General features: G+C 38.8%; 1 protein-coding gene across 1 annotated transcript in view; it reads right to left on the bottom strand.

Moving 5' to 3' along the window:
* Positions 1–20,118, bottom strand: part of LOC124613588 (ribosomal protein S6 kinase beta-1) — a 164,861-nt gene that overhangs the window by 69,611 nt on the left and 75,132 nt on the right. Inside the window, exons 5-6 of the mRNA XM_047142306.1 lie at positions 12,244–12,306; positions 1,306–1,434 (exon numbers count right to left, since the gene is read on the bottom strand). Of these exons, the coding sequence (XP_046998262.1) occupies positions 1,306–1,434; positions 12,244–12,306 (192 nt within the window). The remainder of the gene's footprint in view (positions 1–1,305; positions 1,435–12,243; positions 12,307–20,118) is intronic.

Raw genomic sequence — 20,118 nt, 5'->3', positions numbered from 1 at the left:
AGTAGCTCTATCTCAACGATGCATATGACTGATGTGATGAGATGGAAGGCTGGCTAAAAACTGGCATTACGGTCACACACGTGGAGTGGAGGAAATCCCAATACAGCTGCACATTTGTGTTTGATAGTGAGAGAGATGAAAGCTGTAAATTTGATGGGAAGTCATGAGGAAGCACTTCAACTCACTGACTGCTGCTGCTTTCTGCATGGTCTTTATGTGGGACAATTTATCTGATGCTGTACTTTGTTTTTAGTATCAACCAATCCTTTTTGTAAATGGCAACCACTGACTTATTTCTGATATGGTGCTATTGAGGTGCTTGGATGTGGCTTTTGTGTAGAGCCATTACTGTGTAGTGCTGCGATTTGGTTGGGTTATTTTACCATTTGAATTGAATGTTTCAGAGAGTTTTCTGGCTTTTTCGGAGCAGTGTTTCCATGGTCTGTTCTGCACTTTACACCACAGAACTAAGGCCTCTGGTGCACACACACACGCAGTTAGAATTTTCAGGAAGTATGTTAGAACCTGTGATAGCCATGTATTACATAGGATACTTTCATTCACTGTGTTCCCTGCTAGTGTTCAAAGATCATTAAATAGTTTAGAGGCATGTGATGGCCAAGATGTAGGATTTTTAAATGCTTTGCAAGATACCTAGCCTCCAACTCTGTCAAACAACTGATCAGCACATGTAATGGCACTTTGTTTATGCACACCATGCAGAGGGGCTAAGGTGTCCTGTGCTTCCAAGGCCACGCACCCACTGAGAACATCAACACACAACAGTATTTTGGCATATCAGATGTGATATGAGTTAGGACAAACTGGGTCTTCAACTGTCTCCAAGTACAATATATGCATATGGCAGATACATCAGAACTCTCTCTATTTTGTGCAACTCTCACAGTAAATAGCATGGACAGACTTTAAACATGCTCAGTTTTGGATAGCTACATGTGACACACATTATGAGTAGTTATGCTATTTATGCTGTATTGTTCTGGTGGAAGTTCTGACGTTTAGAATACCTTGTCACTTAATTGCTGGTAATTACATTGTGAATATTGTCCTAGAAAACATACCTACTGCATTTGTCAGAGATCACAGAGAGCCAGACATGTGGAATTCTGATACTATAATATCATTGCAATGTCTTTGTAATAAGTCTGGGGACGTCTAATAAATATGGGGAAGAGAGGAACAAAAAACAATAAAAATATACACAACACTCACAATGAAGATAGTTTACAATTCTGCATAAAGGATCCTAAATAATGTTAAGCTGTGAAGCTAGAAGTAACTTACATATACTCAATTGTGCCACAAAATGTGTGTGTCACTATGCCTTCTTGGATATGTTCCTTACACAGACCAAAGTCTGTCAGTTTTACGTGTCCCTGTGCATCTAACAGAATATTTTCCGGCTTCAGATCCCTGAAAAAGACAAAGTCTATGAAAGGTGATACTTTCAAGATGCACATCCACTAGATGAGCAAGTATTACTTCACTGTTCACAGAATTTAGATAAAAATATTTAATAAAACAAGCAGAGACAGCTGAAGGTATTAAACTAAATAAACATTTGCAGCAAGACGAACGGGCCAACACTGGCTGCTGGAATAGGAGTGACTGGAGCAGTCAGGACTTAAAACACCTTTACTCCATTTGTTGCAGTTGTTCTTAAATTATATTACTGTTCTTGGGTTGGAAATACATTTTTTTTTTATTTTTACTTTATTTTGCACACAAAATACATGCTACATATGAAGTGCCTACAAAATCTGATCATCAGTTTATACTTGTTACCCACTGCAATAAACACGAGTTGTTTCAAGTGGTGTTCTGCTCCATAGTAATTAGTCACTTAGTTTTTATGTATATTATATCCTAACCAAATATTATGATCAAATGGACATGGCTTGGTGTTTTTCCTATTAATGTCTCTCATATGCTGTTCACCTCATTTTAAGAAGTTCTGTAGCAGCACAGAAGTAGTAGTCTGGGGTGAGACTACTTTAACCTGGATGTGAGTACTGTATGCCAATCATTTTACTTCAGTGCACAAGTTATGAAACAGTTTGCTTCACTGAAGTGGAAATCAGCAGATACAGTATAAACTATTTGTTCTCTTAGAATTGTGAATACCGCTACTGTGCTCAAAGCCACACAATTTATAGTTAATGTGAGAGATTTAGAGTACAGTTGCACTGCAGTTAATAATCTAAACTGCTGAAACCTATGGCTACAACATCAACTATTACACCCCCCCCCCCTTTTTTTTGGCTGACATGAAAATTTCCCCTCCATCTCCAAATTAAGCTATTATCCTTGACACAGAAGTGCCAATATCTACTGATTTTAGATGAACGACATTATTATGTATGTTGATGTATTTAATGGATCTAACAATACCACTTCAACTGTGCACAAGAAAAGTAAAGCCTGGGATTGTTTCAGAAAGAAGAAACAATATATTGGTCTGCAGGCTTTCATAGCCATTGCCACTGAAGTTAAAATCTTCCGGGTTGTTAGGTCATGCCACAGTTCTTCAAACAGTTGATGTTTCGACTCCTCTGCTGGGATCATCTCCAGGATCTTGTGGTTTCCACTAGCCTGCTCTCAGTTGCAAGAAACAGACCCAGACACACTTCAGTCACACTGCAGGCACTGGGAAGTACTGAGTTTTGTAACAAGTTCGTTCCTACATGCTTTGATATTATGCCCATGATGGGGAGCATGCGTGTAAGTGTTCAGCTTCTACGGGTTCTCCAAGGCCTTCCATCAGTGCAGACACTAAAAAGACTGGTTTTGAAGTGTGGTCTGCTGTCCTGCTGCTGGACATTCTGTTTGTGATCCAGCCTTAGTATGGGCAGTGGAAGCCCTGGTTACTTTGTCTTCTGTGCCCCAACAAATGTCAGATGTGGTGTAAGTTTCTACCCATGTTTGACTTAATTCATCTTGTTCATGATAAATAAATCTGCCACAGGTGTAAAATATTTTATTGACCAAAGTCTTGCATGACAGAAGTCACTATACACTACCACAGTTTCGGGGCTTTAGCTCCATCATCAGGTGTATCTGAAATATGAAGTAAAACAACAGTTGTAACCTACTCCATTAATCAAAGAAGACATTAAAAAAAAAAATTAAAGTTAAACTAAAGAACGACCCTGTGGCAAGTGCAAGTCAGCTTACAACCTGATAGGACGAACCATGAGAAAATGCCTACATTTGAGGCCAACACTTACCAACGGCTGATACAGGACACCAGTGTGACCCGAGTGGCTATAGCAAGCAGACTGAGCAGTAAAGCCGTAGGCTCTGTTCGTGGTAAACAAGTGAAGAGGGTGCATAACATGGTACGGAGAGGACCTAAGGTACAAGCATGAACGAATGCTGCAAAAATGCAGAAGCAATATAGGTAATAACAAAGTAATTGCAGCCAATTATGGGAGATGTTCACCTTAACAAATAAGGAAAAGAAACACGACTAATAATAGAATAAGTACAATAAAGCAAAACACATTTTTTAAAATATTATAGTAATTGCTTAATTGAGTAGGTAATAACGGTTGTTTTACTTCAGATTTAGATACACCTGACGATGGGGTATATATAACTTCCATTGTGAAAGACTTCGGCCAATTGAGTATTTTACAGTTGTTGCTGATTTGTTTACCATTAACATGTTGCAGAACAGTTACAGATGTCTTACAAATAAAAATTTATTAGTTCATCTTGTATCCTGGCTGAAAACACTAACATAAATATGGAGCCAGAGCCTTAGAAAAAACAAGAACAGAGATGGCACCACTGTGGCTGGTATAAAGCCAGCAGACAAATGTGATTCTTATTGCAGCAGTTCTTGACATACCACAGAGGGCATCTCCAACCTGGTGCACTATCTGAACACAGCCAAAAGGCTATCACCAATGTTTATGGGATCTCCAAGCATCACTCCTGGCACCTTGTGACTTGGGCAGTTCTGCTGCTCAAGGACCGCATATAAAGCTGGCCGGCTACAGGCCCTTCATGTTTGATACTTGCCATGCTCAATTTGCCTCAAGTTCTGTACACTGTCCTTGACACTGCCGTGACCTACAATTCTGCGACCAAATTAACCTTCACTCTAACAAGTGATTGCAGCACATTGGACTCTGTCCTGGATTGGCTTTTTGGCTCTGCTTATGGACAAATTGCCTAACGTACAAGCAAGCGTTGTCCGTGGTCTCTGCTCAGTATCTCCGACAGGCTCTGTATGTGACTCTGCTGTGTACTGTGGTGTGTTAGCAATAAATACTTGTTAAAACAGAAAATAAATATGCCTTTGTAGATGTAAGATGAACACATTATCCTTTGCGAATCAATTCCTCTGATAAACCATCATTTACCATTGCCTCTTTTTAGGGACACAAATATTTTATTTATTTCTATGTAACAAAACTCTTAGCTTTGAATGTTATATGTAAAGGTTGAACTGATTGCTATAATGACTGCCAAGTGAAAAGATATCATTTTCTCTAATTAGCTTATTTTTTTGAAAATAATTATTTTGTCTATTTTCTATTTTCACACTTGGCTGCGCCTTATGCTTGCCGGTAGTTTCTGTACAACAGTGAATTGTGATTTACTTGTCTGCAAGTGTGCGTTTTACATATACGAAAAGATGCCCATACAGCAATCAGTATATTTCAGATGGCAGGTTACATTACCGCTCCTTTTTGGATGTGCAGTATTATCACATACATGTTGTTGTTGTGGTCTTCAGTCCTGAGACTGGTTTGATGCAGCTCTCCATGCTACTCTATCCTGTGCAAGCTTCTTCATCTCCCAGTACCTACTGCAACCTACATCCTTCTGAATCTGCTTAGTGTATTCATCTCTTAGTCTCCCTCTACGATTTTTACCCTCCACGCTGCCCTCCAATGCTAAATTTGTGATCCCTTGATGCCTCAGAACATGTCCTACCAACCGATCCCGTCTTCTGGTCAAGTTGTGCCACAAACTTCTCTTCTCCCCAATCCTATTCAATACCTCCTCATTAGTTACGTGATCTACCCACCTTATCTTCAGCATTCTTCTGTAGCACCACGTTTCGAATGCTTCTATTCTCTTCTTGTCCAAACTATTTATCATCCATGTTTCACTTCCATACATGGCTACACTCCATACAAATACTTTCAGAAACGACATCCTGACACTTAAATCTATACTCGATGTTAACAAATTCCTCTTCCTCAGAAATGATTTCCTTGCCATTGCCAGTCTACATTTTATATCCTCTCTACTTCGACCATCATCAGCTATTTTACTCCCTAAATAGCAAAACTCCTTTACTACTCTAAGTGTCTCATTTCCTAATCTAATTCCCTCAGCATCACCCGACTTAATTTGACTACATTCCATTATCCTCGTTTTGCTTTTGTTGATGTTCATCTTATACCCTCCTTTCAAGACACTGTCCAGTTCATTCAACTGCTCTTCCAAGTCCTTTGCTGTCTCTGACAGAATTACAACGTCATCGGCGAACCTCAAAGTTTTTACTTCTTCTCCATGAATTTTAATACCTACTCCGAATTTTTATTTTGTTTCCTTTACTGCTTGCTCAATATACAGATTGAATAACATCGGGGAGAGGCTGCAACCCTGTCTCACTCCTTTCCCAACCACTGCTTCCCTTTCATGCCCCTCGACTCTTATAACTGCCATCTGGTTTCTGTACAAATTGTAAATAGCCTTTCGTTCCCCGTATGTTACCCCTGCCACCTTCAGAATGTGAAAGAGAGTATTCCAGTCAACACTGTCAAAAGCTTTCTCTAAGTCTACAAATGCTAGAAACGTAGGTTTGCCTTTTCTTAATCTTTCTTCTAAGATAAGTCGTATGGTTAGTATTGCCTCACGTGTTCCAACATTTCTCCGGAATCCGAACTGATCTTCCCCAAGGTCCGTTTCTACCAGTTTTTCCATTCGTCTGTATAGAATTCGCGTTAGTATTTTGCAGCTGTGACTTATTAAACTAATAGTTCGGTAATTTTCACATCTGTCAACACCTGCTTTCTTTGGGATTGGAATTATTATATTCTTCTTGAAGTCTGAGGCTATTTCGCCTGTCTCATACATCTTGCTCACCAGATGGTAGAGTTTTGTCAGGACTGGCTCTCCCAAGACCGTCAGTAGTTCTAATGGAATGTTGTCTAGTCCCGGGGCCTTGTTTCGACTCAGGTCTTTCAGTGCTCTGTCAAACTCTTCACGCAGTATCGTATCTCCCATTTCATCTTCATCTACATCCTCTTCCATTTCCATAATATTGTCCTCAAGTACATCGCCCTTGTATAAACCCTCTATATACTCCTTCCACCTTTCCGCCTTCCCTTCTTTGCTTAGAACTGGGTTGCCATCTGAGCTCTTGATATTCATACAAGTGGCTCTCTTTTCTCCAAAGGTCTCTTTAATTTTCCTGTAGGCAGTATCTATGTTACCCCTAGTGAGACAAGCCTCTACATCCTTACATTTGTCCTCTAGCCATCCCTGCTTAGCCATTTTGCACTTCCTGTCGATCTCACTTTTGAGACGTCTGTATTCCTTTTTGCCTGCTTCATTTACTGCATTTTTATATTTTCTCCTTTCATCAATTAAATTCAATATTTCTTCTGTTACCCAAGGATTTCTATTAGCCCTCATCTTTTTACCTACTTGATCGTCTGCTGCTTGCACTACTTCATCCCTCAGAGCTACCCATTCTTCTTCTACTGTATTTCTTTCCCCCATTCCTGTCAATTGTTCCCTTATGCTCTCCCCGAAACACTCTACAACCTCTCGGTCTTTCAGTTTATCCAGGTACCATCTCCTTAAATTCCCACCTTTTTGCAGTTTCTTCAGTTTCAATCTGCAGTTCATAACCAACAGATTGTGGTCAGAATCCATATCTGCCCCTGGAAATGTCTTACAATTTAAAACCTGGTTCCTAAATCTCTGTCTTACCTTTATATAATCTATCTGATACCTTTTAGTATCTCCAGGATTCTTCCAGGTATACGACCTTCTTTTATGATTCTTGAACCAAGTGTTAGCTATGATTAAGTTATGCTCTGTGCAAAATTCTACAAGGCGGCTTCCTCTCTCATTTCTTCCCCCCAATCCATATTCACCTACTATGTTTCCTTCTCTCCCTTTTCCTACTGATGAATTCCAGTCACCCATGACTATTAAATTTTCGTCTCCCTTCACTACCTGAATAATTTCTTTTATCTCGTCATACATTTCTTCAATTTCGTCATTATCTGCAGAGCTAGTTGGCATATAAACTTGTACTACTGTAGTAGGCATGGGCTTTGTGTCTATCTTGGCCACAATAATGCGTTCACTATGCTGTTTGCAGTAGGTAACCCGCACTCCTATTTTTTTATTCATTATTAAACCTACTCCTGCATTACCTCTATTTGATTTTGTATTTATAACCCTGTAATCACCTGACCAAAAGTCTTGTTCCTCCTGCCACTGAACTTCACTAATTCCCACTATATCTAACTTTAACCTATCCATTTCCCTTTTTAAATTTTCTAACCTACCTGCCCGATTAAGGGATTTGACATTCCACGCTCCGATCCGTAGAACGCCAGTTTTCTTTCACCTGATAACGACGTCCTCTTGAGTAGTCCCCTCCCGGAGATCCGAATGGGGGACTATTTTACCTCTGGAATATTTTAGCCAAGAGGACGCCATCATCATTTAATCATACAGTAAAGCTGCATGTCCTCGAGAAAAATTACGGCTGTAGTTTCCCCTTGCTTTCAGCCGTTCGCAGTACCAGCACAGCAAGGCCGTTTTGGTTAATGTTACAAGGCCAGATCAGTCAATCATCCAGACTGTTGCCCCTGCAACTACTGAAAAGGCTGCTGCCCCTCTTCAGGAACCACATGTTTGTCTGGCCTCTCAACAGATACCCCTCCGTTGTGGAGGGGTATCTGTATCGCTGAGGCACGCAAGCCTCCCCACCAACGGCAAGGTCCATGGTTCATGGGGGGGCATATACATGTATCATAAAATTACAAATAGAAATTTTTTATATAATACATATACATGTATTATATACAAAAATTTCTATTTGTAATTTCTTAATTGTGGTTGGTAATTTTGGTTTTTGTCAGAGATGTAAATAATATTTTTATTAAGAAATTACCTATATTAGAGGAATGTTATCAATAAAATGTGAAATACAACATTGTATCTTCTAGTATAGGTAATGATATGAGAATGAATGAAAAGTTCGAAACTATAGTTGAGTCAGCATAAGTTGATCCCTGACGGCTGGCATCTCTGTTGCCAGCTTTCAACGATAAAGCACAGACTGCTGCCAATGAAAATAATACCTGCCTACAGAGCTCTGGTAACACTAAAGCATTGATGTAGAGATGTTTACAAAATCAAGTAGCATTGCAACTGCTAGGATGTTCTTACAGCAGCAACTTGACTATAGTCATGATTAAAAATATTATTTGTGACTGTTATAGAAACCTTAATTAATAAACTACAAATATACTGAGTTACTCATCCTGGTACTATTGCAATGTTGGAATTACACAAAAATTAATATTTAGACTGCTGAGCTCTTTTTTTATACAAATTTTATCAGATTTTCTGCAGGGTTGGGTAGCAGAGTGAAATATTTCATTTCACATTTTACAATAGGATAAAAAAAAAATGTCATGTGGACTGATAGTTGAAGTTCCAGCACAACTGAAGAGCTATGAAGTGAGTGAAGATGAAGCTCATGACACAGAATTGGTGATTATTCCACCCAAAGCAGATGAAATAACAAATGAAGACTTTTCAGAAAATGCGCTGAACAATGTTATATTGTACAAGATGCAGTAGGTACTTCAGAGCTTACAACCAACAGGGATGAAACTAATGTTACTGATTTACCTCCAGACAGTTAAGTGAAGAAAGTGGAAAGTGATACACTACACACACACACACACACACACACACACACACACACACAAATGTAAGTGGTATAATATGAACAAATACTAATGAACCACATAAGAGCAATGAAAATTATGTTGCAGAATATATAGCAAATAAGACAATGCTCCAGGTGTTTGAGGAATTTTTTCTGAGGAACTAGTGAATACTATTACAGAACAAAGCAAAATCTATGCTTACCAACAAAACAACATATATTTTCTTGTAACCAAAGAAGAACTTCAGTCTTTAGTGGCATACTACTTCAGAGTGGGAATCATAAGCTTTTCCATGACAGTATGACTGGGGAAAACAGGGTCCAGATGTTGGTGTCCCTTTATTCTTCAACCTCATGCCAAGAAATACATTTCGGGAAATAAAGAAATTCAGTCATCTGAATGACAACTCCAAAATGGACAGGAGTAACAATATATGCAAACTGAGGTTGTACTTTGAAAAATGAAAAACAGATTTGGTAAATTTGGTGTATTTCATTCAGAACAATTGATAAAATAATGATACACTATTATAGCAAACATTCAGTTAAGATATTTCACAGGGGAAGGCTATCAACACAGGGGAAGACTATCAAATTTAGATACAAAATTTGGTCTCTTTCGAGTTCCAATGGTATTTTTTATAACATTTCAACATACTGTGGTAAGACAGACAACAAAAAGGAGTCTTTAGAAGCAATGGTAATAAATGAGATAACCTGCACGATTCCAGAACAAGAGTATCTAAATGAAAAGCTGTTCTTTGACAACTTTTCACATTGAGGAAGCAGAAAATAAAAGCTATTGGAACAATAAGGGAGATGCGAATTAATGCATGCCTCTTGGTTGATTTGGAACAAATAAATAAATAAATGAGGATTCTATGATAAAGAGAATTAAGGTCTGGTAGTGAAATGAAGGGACAACAAACCAGTACGTGTATCCACAAATCACAGCTCTATTATTCGTTTGAGTTGTGCTAAAGATGCTCATGGGCAAAGGAAAGGAAATATGTGTTACAATGCCACATCTCATTAATTAACACAATGCCCAAAATGGTGGAGTTGATCTACTGCACAACCATATCACTTTATAAGACGAGTACACGATCAAAAAAGCGTTGATGGCGGCCATTACTCATACATGGTGAACACACGGTGTGTATACCAAACTGTTAACCCAAATGAAAAGCTCTCACTTTTTGACATCCAAAGGAGGACAGTGATGATGTACTTTTCAAAGAAAATGTAAAACCAAAACACAAGAGGACCACAAGGAAGCAAACTGAAGGGAGGGCAGGCATTCGCACACATATGACTAGATCCCAGAAATCATTTTATTGGGCCAAGTAAAACACACAAGAGATGTGCACACTGTGAGGAAAAAAATGTGTGATAAGTATAATGTTGGTGTACATGACAAGTGTCATGTTTCATTTCATACTGAATAGATTTTTTTTTTTAAAGTAAGACAGTGTTTTGATGTCTTTCACAACGTTTCTTATAATTTTCTGCATTCACACAATACAGGCATTTTGACAGCTAATCTGTGATACTAATTGATAAACGAGAATTACATGAAGATTAAAGAGAGAATGCTTGTGAAGATATACAGAGTATTATTCTCAATGTAAAGAAGTGAATTTCATTCATTACAATGATATGAAGAAAGCTACTGTCCTAGTCCGGAGCTGTCTTCGAAAGCCCACAGGTTTACAGAAATTAAGCACTCCACTGTAAATGAAAGGATTCATTTTACAAGGCAATGGAAAACGTAAGTCAACTAATAAGCATACTCACATGAATTAAGTGTTAGCCTTCTGATAGCAAATTGCCAAAACGTTGCAAAACAGCTTTCTTAAAGCACTGAGCCTTCACTTACAGTACAGTTCCAGTAACAATCTACTTCACTATGGTTTAAATTTTGACTGATTTTACTTAAACTAATGAGTTACACAATATCACAAACTTTGTGCAAAGGGTCTTTTTTTTTATGTCAAGTGTGATGTGCTATCAATCTAAGTGTGTATGGAAAAACAAGTTTATGGTGTGAGGTTTAGTCTACTGAGCAAGCACACTATCACCAGGGAAGCAAACAAGGCATACATGCCACATGTAGTACAGAAATAAAAAATTTTCAGTGTAAGCTATCAATGGTCAATGTTCCTCTTGCAAAGGCCTTAAGTCAATTGCCTACAGCAGGAAATCTTCAGCGAATCTTCACTATAAGCTATCAATGGTAAATGTTCCTCATGCAAAGGCCTTACGTCAATTGTCTGCATCAGGAGCTGGGGCTGGATTTTGGGCAATTCTGAAGACAGACCTCTCAAGAAAATGAAGTACACCCAGAAATGCTTTTCACAAGACTTTACACGGGATGGACATCTCTAAAAAAAATTTTGGGCTGTTGTTACGAAATGCTAGAAAAGGACGACAAATTTTCTTGTAGAATGAAGCAGTGTGCTATTTTAATGTTTGTGAATCAACATACCTGGAAACAAAGAGAAAAACAAAAATTAAAAAGGTTGAAAAGGCACAGAAAGGGCGTGTTGTGGCAGAGCATGGTCTCTTTCTTTTCTCAATCTATCTTCTTCATGCAAAGTGCAAATGTTAACAGACAGCCAAAAATAACATTGTTCAATGTATGTTTATGTAGAATGGCAATTCTTAAACTTTTTCTACAATTCACTTAGCGTAGTGGCATCAGTATCTGTATAAGAGGATCGGCAGATGTGGACTACATAAACTGTCTCCCCATTTTTACACAAAACTAAATCAAGGTGTCAGATCAGAAATACAAACAGATGTGTATAAGGGCCTCCAATGTGATGCAACCAGTAAGTTTCCATGTGATCATTACTTTTTCATACTATGTTGCAAGGGTCAGTTTCAAATGTAACAGATTTTCATGGAAACGTGTCCTAAGTGGTAAAGCTTGTGTGTAAAGTTGACGGACATTTAAAAAAATTTTAAAAAGGGGGCATGATAGTTCATGTGCCCATTATCAACAGAAATTAGTTCAAATTAGTGAGTGACTGTCAAACTAACCTGTGGTTTCACTCTGTCAAATAGGTTCATTTCAGTTAGCTTCTATTCACTTGCATGCATCAATATATTTGTACACGTACCCTCCAACAGTGAAATATCAATGACCTAGCAGCTCATAGCCCAAACTCAGAATATTAGTTTCTGTGCCAACATTGCTCAATGTTAAATACTGTCACTAGGAAGAAACAAATGAGAAAGATTTCAGAATTATTTCATTTTCTGAAAATACTCACCTATAAATGATTCCTTGTATATGCAAGTGTTCTAATGCCAGAATTATTTCGGACAGATAAAAACTGGAAAGAGAGGAAAAAAGCTTCATTAAGCATCATTATTTCTCATCAAGTATGTATTTCTCAGGTGAAAGGGAGAGGTTAGTTCTCACAAATAGGCTCACGAGAAACTTAATTAGAAACACATACCAAATAATATGTAGCAACACTCCTTTTCACTCTGATGACAGTGACAACACATTATGGCACGGAGCCCCCCCCCCCCCTCTCCCCCCAACACGCGCACACAAACACATAACACACGTGCGAGTGAGCACATGCACAAGACAGTGACACCACTGTGTAGCCATAATGCTTCACAACTACTCAACTATTATCCATCGCTTATGGAGAATAGTGAAAGCTGAGCCCAAGGTGCATATCCCTCAATGGTGTCCTGAATGTGCTTAACAGGGCAGATCAGTTGACCTGGAGGCGGCCAGGGAGAGGGGGACGGCAACATTGCCCATCAGTTGTCCAAATTTACAGCTCAGGTGTTGAAAAGGAATAAATTTCCAAAGAGAGACAGAGAAAAATATACCAAAGGCCTTCACCACCTGCATGACGAGTGCCCGTTTTGAACTGACCTGATGATTCTTGTGACTTATTTTCCTGTGCTTAGAGTATCAAACCTTAGCAGTACTGTGTTAATGCTAATCTCTGCAACATGCAACGCTTGACCAGAATTGAGTCTGTATGCAATCTGCTGCACTGTTATCTCAGTTCACTCCTATGACCCGCAATAAATGACTGCAACCTGTTATTAATACATTGTTGCTCTTGGCAGTTCACTCAGACGGTGACTGTCTTTTACAAATGAAGGTACTTATGGGACTGACACTGTGGCATATGAATAACTCAGTGCTTGCATAACCTGTGGGATGCAGTGTGCGTTGATCTGACAGTTCTTTGCAGATGAAAACCGGGTGCAGGACTAGGTGAGACCAGTGCAATATGTAACAGTCTTTTCGTTGAGCCTGTCTGCAGCTCAATGCATCATCTTCATGGTGAGCCAGCAATCTGTCCTTTTCTTAATATTGTTCATGTATAGATTAAGCTGTATTTATATGATAAAATTTGCTCTCTGTAAAATAAATGTATAACAATGCCTCATCAAGCGTTACTGATAATTTTACAGGTAAAGGTAACTGTTAACTTGTGAGCAATTTAATTAGAAGTGGCTGCTGTAGTAAGAAAAGTGTGTTCTTGTCACTATGCCAAATCAAATAGTTTCCCATGTTGCATGACTCCAGCAAGGCTCATGACCCTCACTAATCATAGAATGAAAAAGTTTCAAAGGTAAGAAAAAAGGAACCGGCAGAAGTAAAGTTGTGAGTGTGAGTCATGCTTTGATAGCTCAGCAAAATGGTAAGAATCTCTGGTAAAAGTTTCAGTTCAGCATACATTTTTAATCTGCCAGAAAGTGTCACAAATGGCCTTTCCACAATAAAACACACAATGCCATATGTCCTGCCCATCCTGAGCTCAAGTGTCATGCTGACTGCAGGTGCAAGGTTTTATAAAATTCCAGTCATGCAACATGGGAAACTATTTGATTTGGCATAGTAACAAGAACACACTTGTCTTACCATAGCAGCCACTTCTAATTAAATTAGCTCAGAAGCTTACAATTACCTTTATCTGTAAAATTATCAGTAACGCTTGATGAGGCATTGTTATACATCTATTTTGCAAAGAGCAAATTTTATCATATAAATACAGCTTAATCTATACATGAACAATATTAAGAAAAGGACAGATTGCTGGCTCACCATGAAGATGATGCATTGAGCTGCAGACAGGCCCAACGAAAAGACTGTTACATATTGCACTTTTCAGTCAAAGCCTTCTTTAGCACAGAAAACACACACACACACACACACACACACACACACACACACAAGCAAGCACACCTCATGTACATGACCATTACCACCACCAGCTCTAACCAGAATCGAATCTGGTTGGTACTGGCAGTGGTAGTAGTCAGGTGCGCACAAGATGTGCTTGCTTGTGTGAATGTGTTTTCTTTGATGAAAAAGTCTTTGGCCAAACACTATAATGAGTAAAAGTCTTTTCATTGCGCCTGTCTGCAACTCAACAAATCTTTACGGTGAGTAGCAATATATCCTTTTCCTAATATTGTTAACATTCCGAGCTGGAGTTTCCATTGTTTTAATCTCTAAATGGTTGCTATTCGAAGTAGAGCTGTTGGCATTGTTAAAAATTTTGGGAATCTGATAAATTGATATTTAAAAAAAATATCAATATCCACTCTCAATATATCAAGAAAAAGTATTGATATACCAACAGAAAAATTATAGACATATTGGCCCATAAAAATATCGGCTACATGTTGTAGATATCCTGCCAGTTTTAGAGATGAGTATTTAAGTATTGATTTATTACTAGATATTTTTACACCAACAAACTAGCAGCCCGCCTATCCCTCTTACAGCAAGAATTGAAAGGAAAATGATGCACATTCATGCTTGGCAATAACCACTTTGCTAACACTGATAACTGCATAAAGTGGTACATTAATAGGTGGCCGATGGGTCCATCGCTCGGTTTTGTCACATATCAGATTTGTCTAGGGCACTTTATGTTGATTTCTCTTTGTTCTTCCTTCCCCCCCCCCCCCCCCCCCCAAAGCCAATGACCTAACAGTTGTACAGCCAAAACTGTGTGGTGTAGCTAATTGTTGCAGTTTCCGTTGGTAGTGCCAAGCGCTGATTATGTCAGAGTTTCCCCCTCACACATCTCCATGCAACCGCAAACACCAATCTTGTCATTTAGATTTTTGTTCCTCGTTTCCAGAAAGAGGTTTTGAAGAAGGCCAATGTGAAGAAATAGCATACTACTTGTGTTAAAAATTGCTTTTTAATGGAACTAGTGTGCTATTTCTTCACAGCGGAAATGATGTTATTGCATTCACACTGTCACCCCAAACAGTGCAATCGGACTACTACTTTTGTGCCACATATACTTGCTTCCCATAGACAAAGAAAAAGATTGGGCGTGTTGAAAGTTTAGAGAGTAGAAATATTGCTTCACACAGAGAAAGTAATATTATGTTGTTCTACAATTTCAAAAGAACAAATTCAAACATATACCAAAAATTGCGAAAAAAACATAATATAAAATAAAAATACTGGCACTCGATACTGCCATTTTGATATCGATATATCAGGGGAAAAAATATTGCCGATAAATATTGATATCTTATCAACAGCCCTAGTTCGAAGTACACATTCAGATGTAACTAGCGCGTCTCTCAATTTAATTAGAGAATGATCAGTGGCTCAAAAGCTATTAAGGTATGTGGATGTACACCCGTGCATGTGTAATTCACCAGTCAGCACTTACTAACACCAAGGAAGCTGGATATTATTGTGTGAGATCAGCATTTTTCTCATGTATTTTGCATTTCCTTTCAGCATCCCAGATACTGCTGAAGACAATCTGTTCTAAGAAGCTATTAAGACATGTTAGACAAAAAAGTGCTTTACATATTTTATGCTTAGTTAACATTCCATTTGTTGTATGTAATTAACATGGTGAGACTAGAAACTTTTGTGTGTACAACTTATTTTCTTGAATGCTACATACCCTGCTGACCAAGTTAATTCTAAACTACAGGGCTCTAGTGGTGCTTGATTCGTCAAGAATTTGAACTGGCTGGAAAGTGAGAGGAGTGAGTACCAACATAAACTAAGAGATGACATGTTAGTGAAATGTAAACTATTAAAAATTAATGTTCTATAATTTAAATACTTAAAGAATACTGTACATACATTACATATGAAACTACCAATGCTGTAAATATGAGTAATAGAAAGTATTTTTCCACTGGAAAGGAGAAATTTTGTAAGCCGAATTATGTCATTTTAATTAGATTAGGGGCGTAAATGTTGCCTGTTGTGTACATTTTACACTAAACGTGAGCAAGAAATGTCATTGCTAGAATGAAATAGGTAAAGAGTTATCAATGGTTTGCTCAAAAAAAAAAAATGGTGACACCTTTAGTTTGTAAAGAGTAGTGCTGAATATTAAATTCATAATTTTTTGTGTGTGTGTGTGCGCGTGTGTGTGAAGGGGGGGGGGAATGGTAATGTGAAAATAATGCGAAATTTTATTTATTTATTTATTTTTAAACTCCAGTTTACTATGGAAGTGGAAAACGACAGTGCAATATCCTTCTTCGATGTTTTCTTTACAAGGCAGACAGATGGAAGGCTGGAACGAAGTCTTTCAGAAAGTCACATATACAGACAAATATATGCATGAGAACTCCAACAATCACCCACAACAAAAGTGTATTGTCGTTGAAAGTCTTGTTGATACAGCCAAAAAAATTTGCATGCTGGATCACCTGGATGCCATTTGTTAGCAGAGATGTGGTGTTAATCACAGTGTAGTTTACTATTGAAATTCTGATAGCATACATTCCTAAAGGAATCAAGCAGTATATTGCTTCTTCTTACATATACCTCACAAAAATTTGACAATTTTTTATCTTACACTGAGGGCTACCAACAATTGTTGGCATGTCTTCCAGGTTGTCTGTGTGGTCCAAGAAACTTTTCAGTCCCTGACGAACAGTAACAACAAATCTGATAAAATGCAGCGCTGAGTTACAGAAACAAATCGGTACCATTGACGATGTTCCTTATACACTTTTTTTAGAGCTGACTGTTGGAATTTTTCCATATGGATGAAGGCCTACACAACAGAAATTATATATATATATATATATATATATATATAAAAATAGAGGGAAACATTCCACGTAGGAAAAATATATCTAAAAACAAAGATGTAGTGACTTACCAAATGAAAGTTCTGGCAGGTCAACAGACACACAAACAAACACAAACATACACACAAAATTCAAGCTTTCGCAGCAAACTGTTGCCTCATCAGGAAAGAGGGAAGGAGAGGGAAAGACGAAAGGATGTGGGTTTTAAGGGAGAGGGTAAGGAGTCATTCCAATCCCGGGAGCGGAAAGACTTACCTTAGGGGGAAAAAAGGACGGGTATACACTCGCACAAGGATATGTGTGTGTGTGCGCGCGCGAGTGTATACCCGTCCTTTTTTCCCCCTAAGGTAAGTCTTTCCGTTCCCGGGATTGGAATGACTCCTTACCCTCTCCCTTAAAACCCACATCCTTTCGTCTTTCCCTCTCCTTCCCTCTTTCCTGATGAGGCAACAGTTTGTTGCGAAAGCTTGAATTTTGTGTGTATGTTTGTGCGTCTGTCGACCTGCCAGCACTTTCATTTGGTAAGTCACTACATCTTTGTTTTTAGATATTATTATTATTATTATTATTATTATTATTATTATTATTTATAGCAGAGGGCACTAAACAGCTAGGTCATCAGCACCCTGGCAACAATGATATACCGAAGAAGATTGTGAAAATCTATGGAAAGACAACAGTAAACTGGAGAACTACATTTGATCCCATCATAGGAATCACAAAGCAACCCTAAGAAGGTGAGCTTCAGAAAAGCCCGTAATAAAATCCCAGCGAGACACAGCAGGATAACTAAATAAAAATCATGGACAAAATACTTGTAAAGATGTTGTTAAAAAAGGGACAAATAACCAACTTAGATGATGACTTAGAAATAATACGTGACCCAGCCACTATACCTACATTTACACTCTGCAAGCCACCCAACGGTGTGTAGCAGAGGGCACTTTACGTGCCACTGTCACTGTCATTACCTCCCTTTCCTGTTCCAGTCGCGTATGGTTCACGGGAAGAACGACTGCCAAAAAGCCTCCATGTGTGCTCAAATCTCTCTAATTTTACATTCATGATCTCCTCGGGAGGTATAAGTAGGGGGAAGCAATATATTCGATACCTCATCCAGAAACGCACCCTCTTGAAACCTGGGCAGCAAGCTACACTGCGATGCTGATCGCCTCTCTTGCAGAGTCTGCCACTTGAGTTTGCTAAACATCTCTGTAATGCTATCATGCTTACCAAATAATCCTGTGACGAAACGCGCCACTCTTCTTTGGATCTTCTCTATCTCTTCTGTCAACCCGATCTGCTACGGGTCCCACACTGATGAGCTATACTCAAGTATATGTCGAACGAGTGTTTTGTAAGCCACCTCTTTGTTGATGGACTACATTTTCTAAGGACTCTCCCAATGAATCTCAACCTGGTACCCGCCTTACCAACAATTAATTTTATATGATCATTCCACTTCAAATCGTTCCGTACGCATACTCCCAGGTATTTTACAAAAGTAACTGCTACCAGTGTTTGTTCTGCTATCATATAATCATACAATAAAGGATCCTTATTTCTATATATTTGCAACACATTACATTTGTCTATGTTAAGTGTCAGTTGCCACTCCCTGCACCAAGTGCCTATCCGCTGCAGATCTTGCTGCATTTTGCTGCAATTTTCTAATGCTGCAACTTCTCTGTATACTACAGCATCATCCGCGAAAAGCTCCATGGAACTTCCGACACTATCTGCTTGGTCTCTGTAGACATCTCTCCATTGAGAACAACATGCTGTGTTCTGTTTGCTAAAAACTCTTCAATCCAGCCACACAGCTGGTCTGATATTCCGTAGGCTCTTACTTTGTTTATCAGGTGACAGTGCGGAACGGTATCTAACGCCTTCCGGAAGTCAAGGAAAGTGGCATCTACCTGGGAGCCTGTATTTAATATTTTCTTGGTCTCACGAACAAATAAAGCGAGTTGGGCCTCACACGATCACTGTTTCCGGAATCCATGTTGATTCCTACAGACTAGATTCTGGGTTCCAGAAATGACATGATACGCGAGCAAAAAACATGTTCTAAAATTTTACAACAGATCGATGTCAGAGATATAGGCCTACAGTTTTGCACATCTGCTCGACGACCCTTCTTGAAGACTGGGACTACCTGTGCTCTTTTCCAATCATTTGGAACCTTCCGTTCCTCTAGAGACTTGCGGTACACGGCTGTTAGAAGGGGGGCAAGTTCTTTCGCGTACTCTGTGTAGAATCGAATTGGTATCCCATCAGGTACAGTGGACTTTTCTCTGTTGAGTGATTTCAGTTGATTTTCTATTCCTTGGACACTTACTTCGATGACAGCCATTTTTTCATTTGTGCGAGGATTTTGAGAAGGAACTGCAGTGTGGTCTTCCTCTGCGAAACAGCTTTGGAAAAAGGTGTTTAGTGTTTCAGCTTTACTCGTGTCATCCTCTGTTTCAATGCCATTATCATCCCAGAGTGTCTGGATATGCTGTTTCGAGCCACTTACTGATTTAACATAAGACCAGAACTTCCTAGGATTTTCTGTCAAGTCGGTACATAGAATTTTACTTTCGAATTCACTGAATGCTGCACGCATAGCTCTCTTTATGCTGACTTTGACATCGTTTAGCTTCTGTTTGTCTTAGAGGTTTTGGCTGCGTTTAAACTTGCAGTGATGCTCTCTTTGCTTTCACAGTAGTTTCCTAATTTTGTTGATGGGTTTTTCCCATCCCTCACAGTTTTACTCGGCACGTGCCTGTCTAAAATGCATTTTACGATTGCCTTGAACTTTTTCCGTAAACACTCAACATTGTCAATGTTGGGACAGAAATTTTCGTTTTGATCTGTTAGGTAGTCTGAAATCTGCCTCCTATTACTCTTGCTAAACAGATAAACCTTCCTCCCTTTTTATAGATTCCCATTTACTTCCATATTCAGGGATGCTGCAACCGCCTTATGATCACTGATTCCCTGTTCTGCACTTATAGAGTCGAAAAGTTCGGGTCTGTTTGTGATCAGTAGGTCCAAGATGTTATCTCCACGAGTCGGTTCTCTGTTTA

Source organism: Schistocerca americana, chromosome 1, assembly GCF_021461395.2.
Source record: "Schistocerca americana isolate TAMUIC-IGC-003095 chromosome 1, iqSchAmer2.1, whole genome shotgun sequence".
Classification (NCBI taxonomy): domain Eukaryota; kingdom Metazoa; phylum Arthropoda; class Insecta; order Orthoptera; family Acrididae; genus Schistocerca; species Schistocerca americana.
The sequence above is the reverse complement of the archived record's forward strand: the minus strand, read 5'-3'. Positions and strand labels throughout refer to the sequence as shown.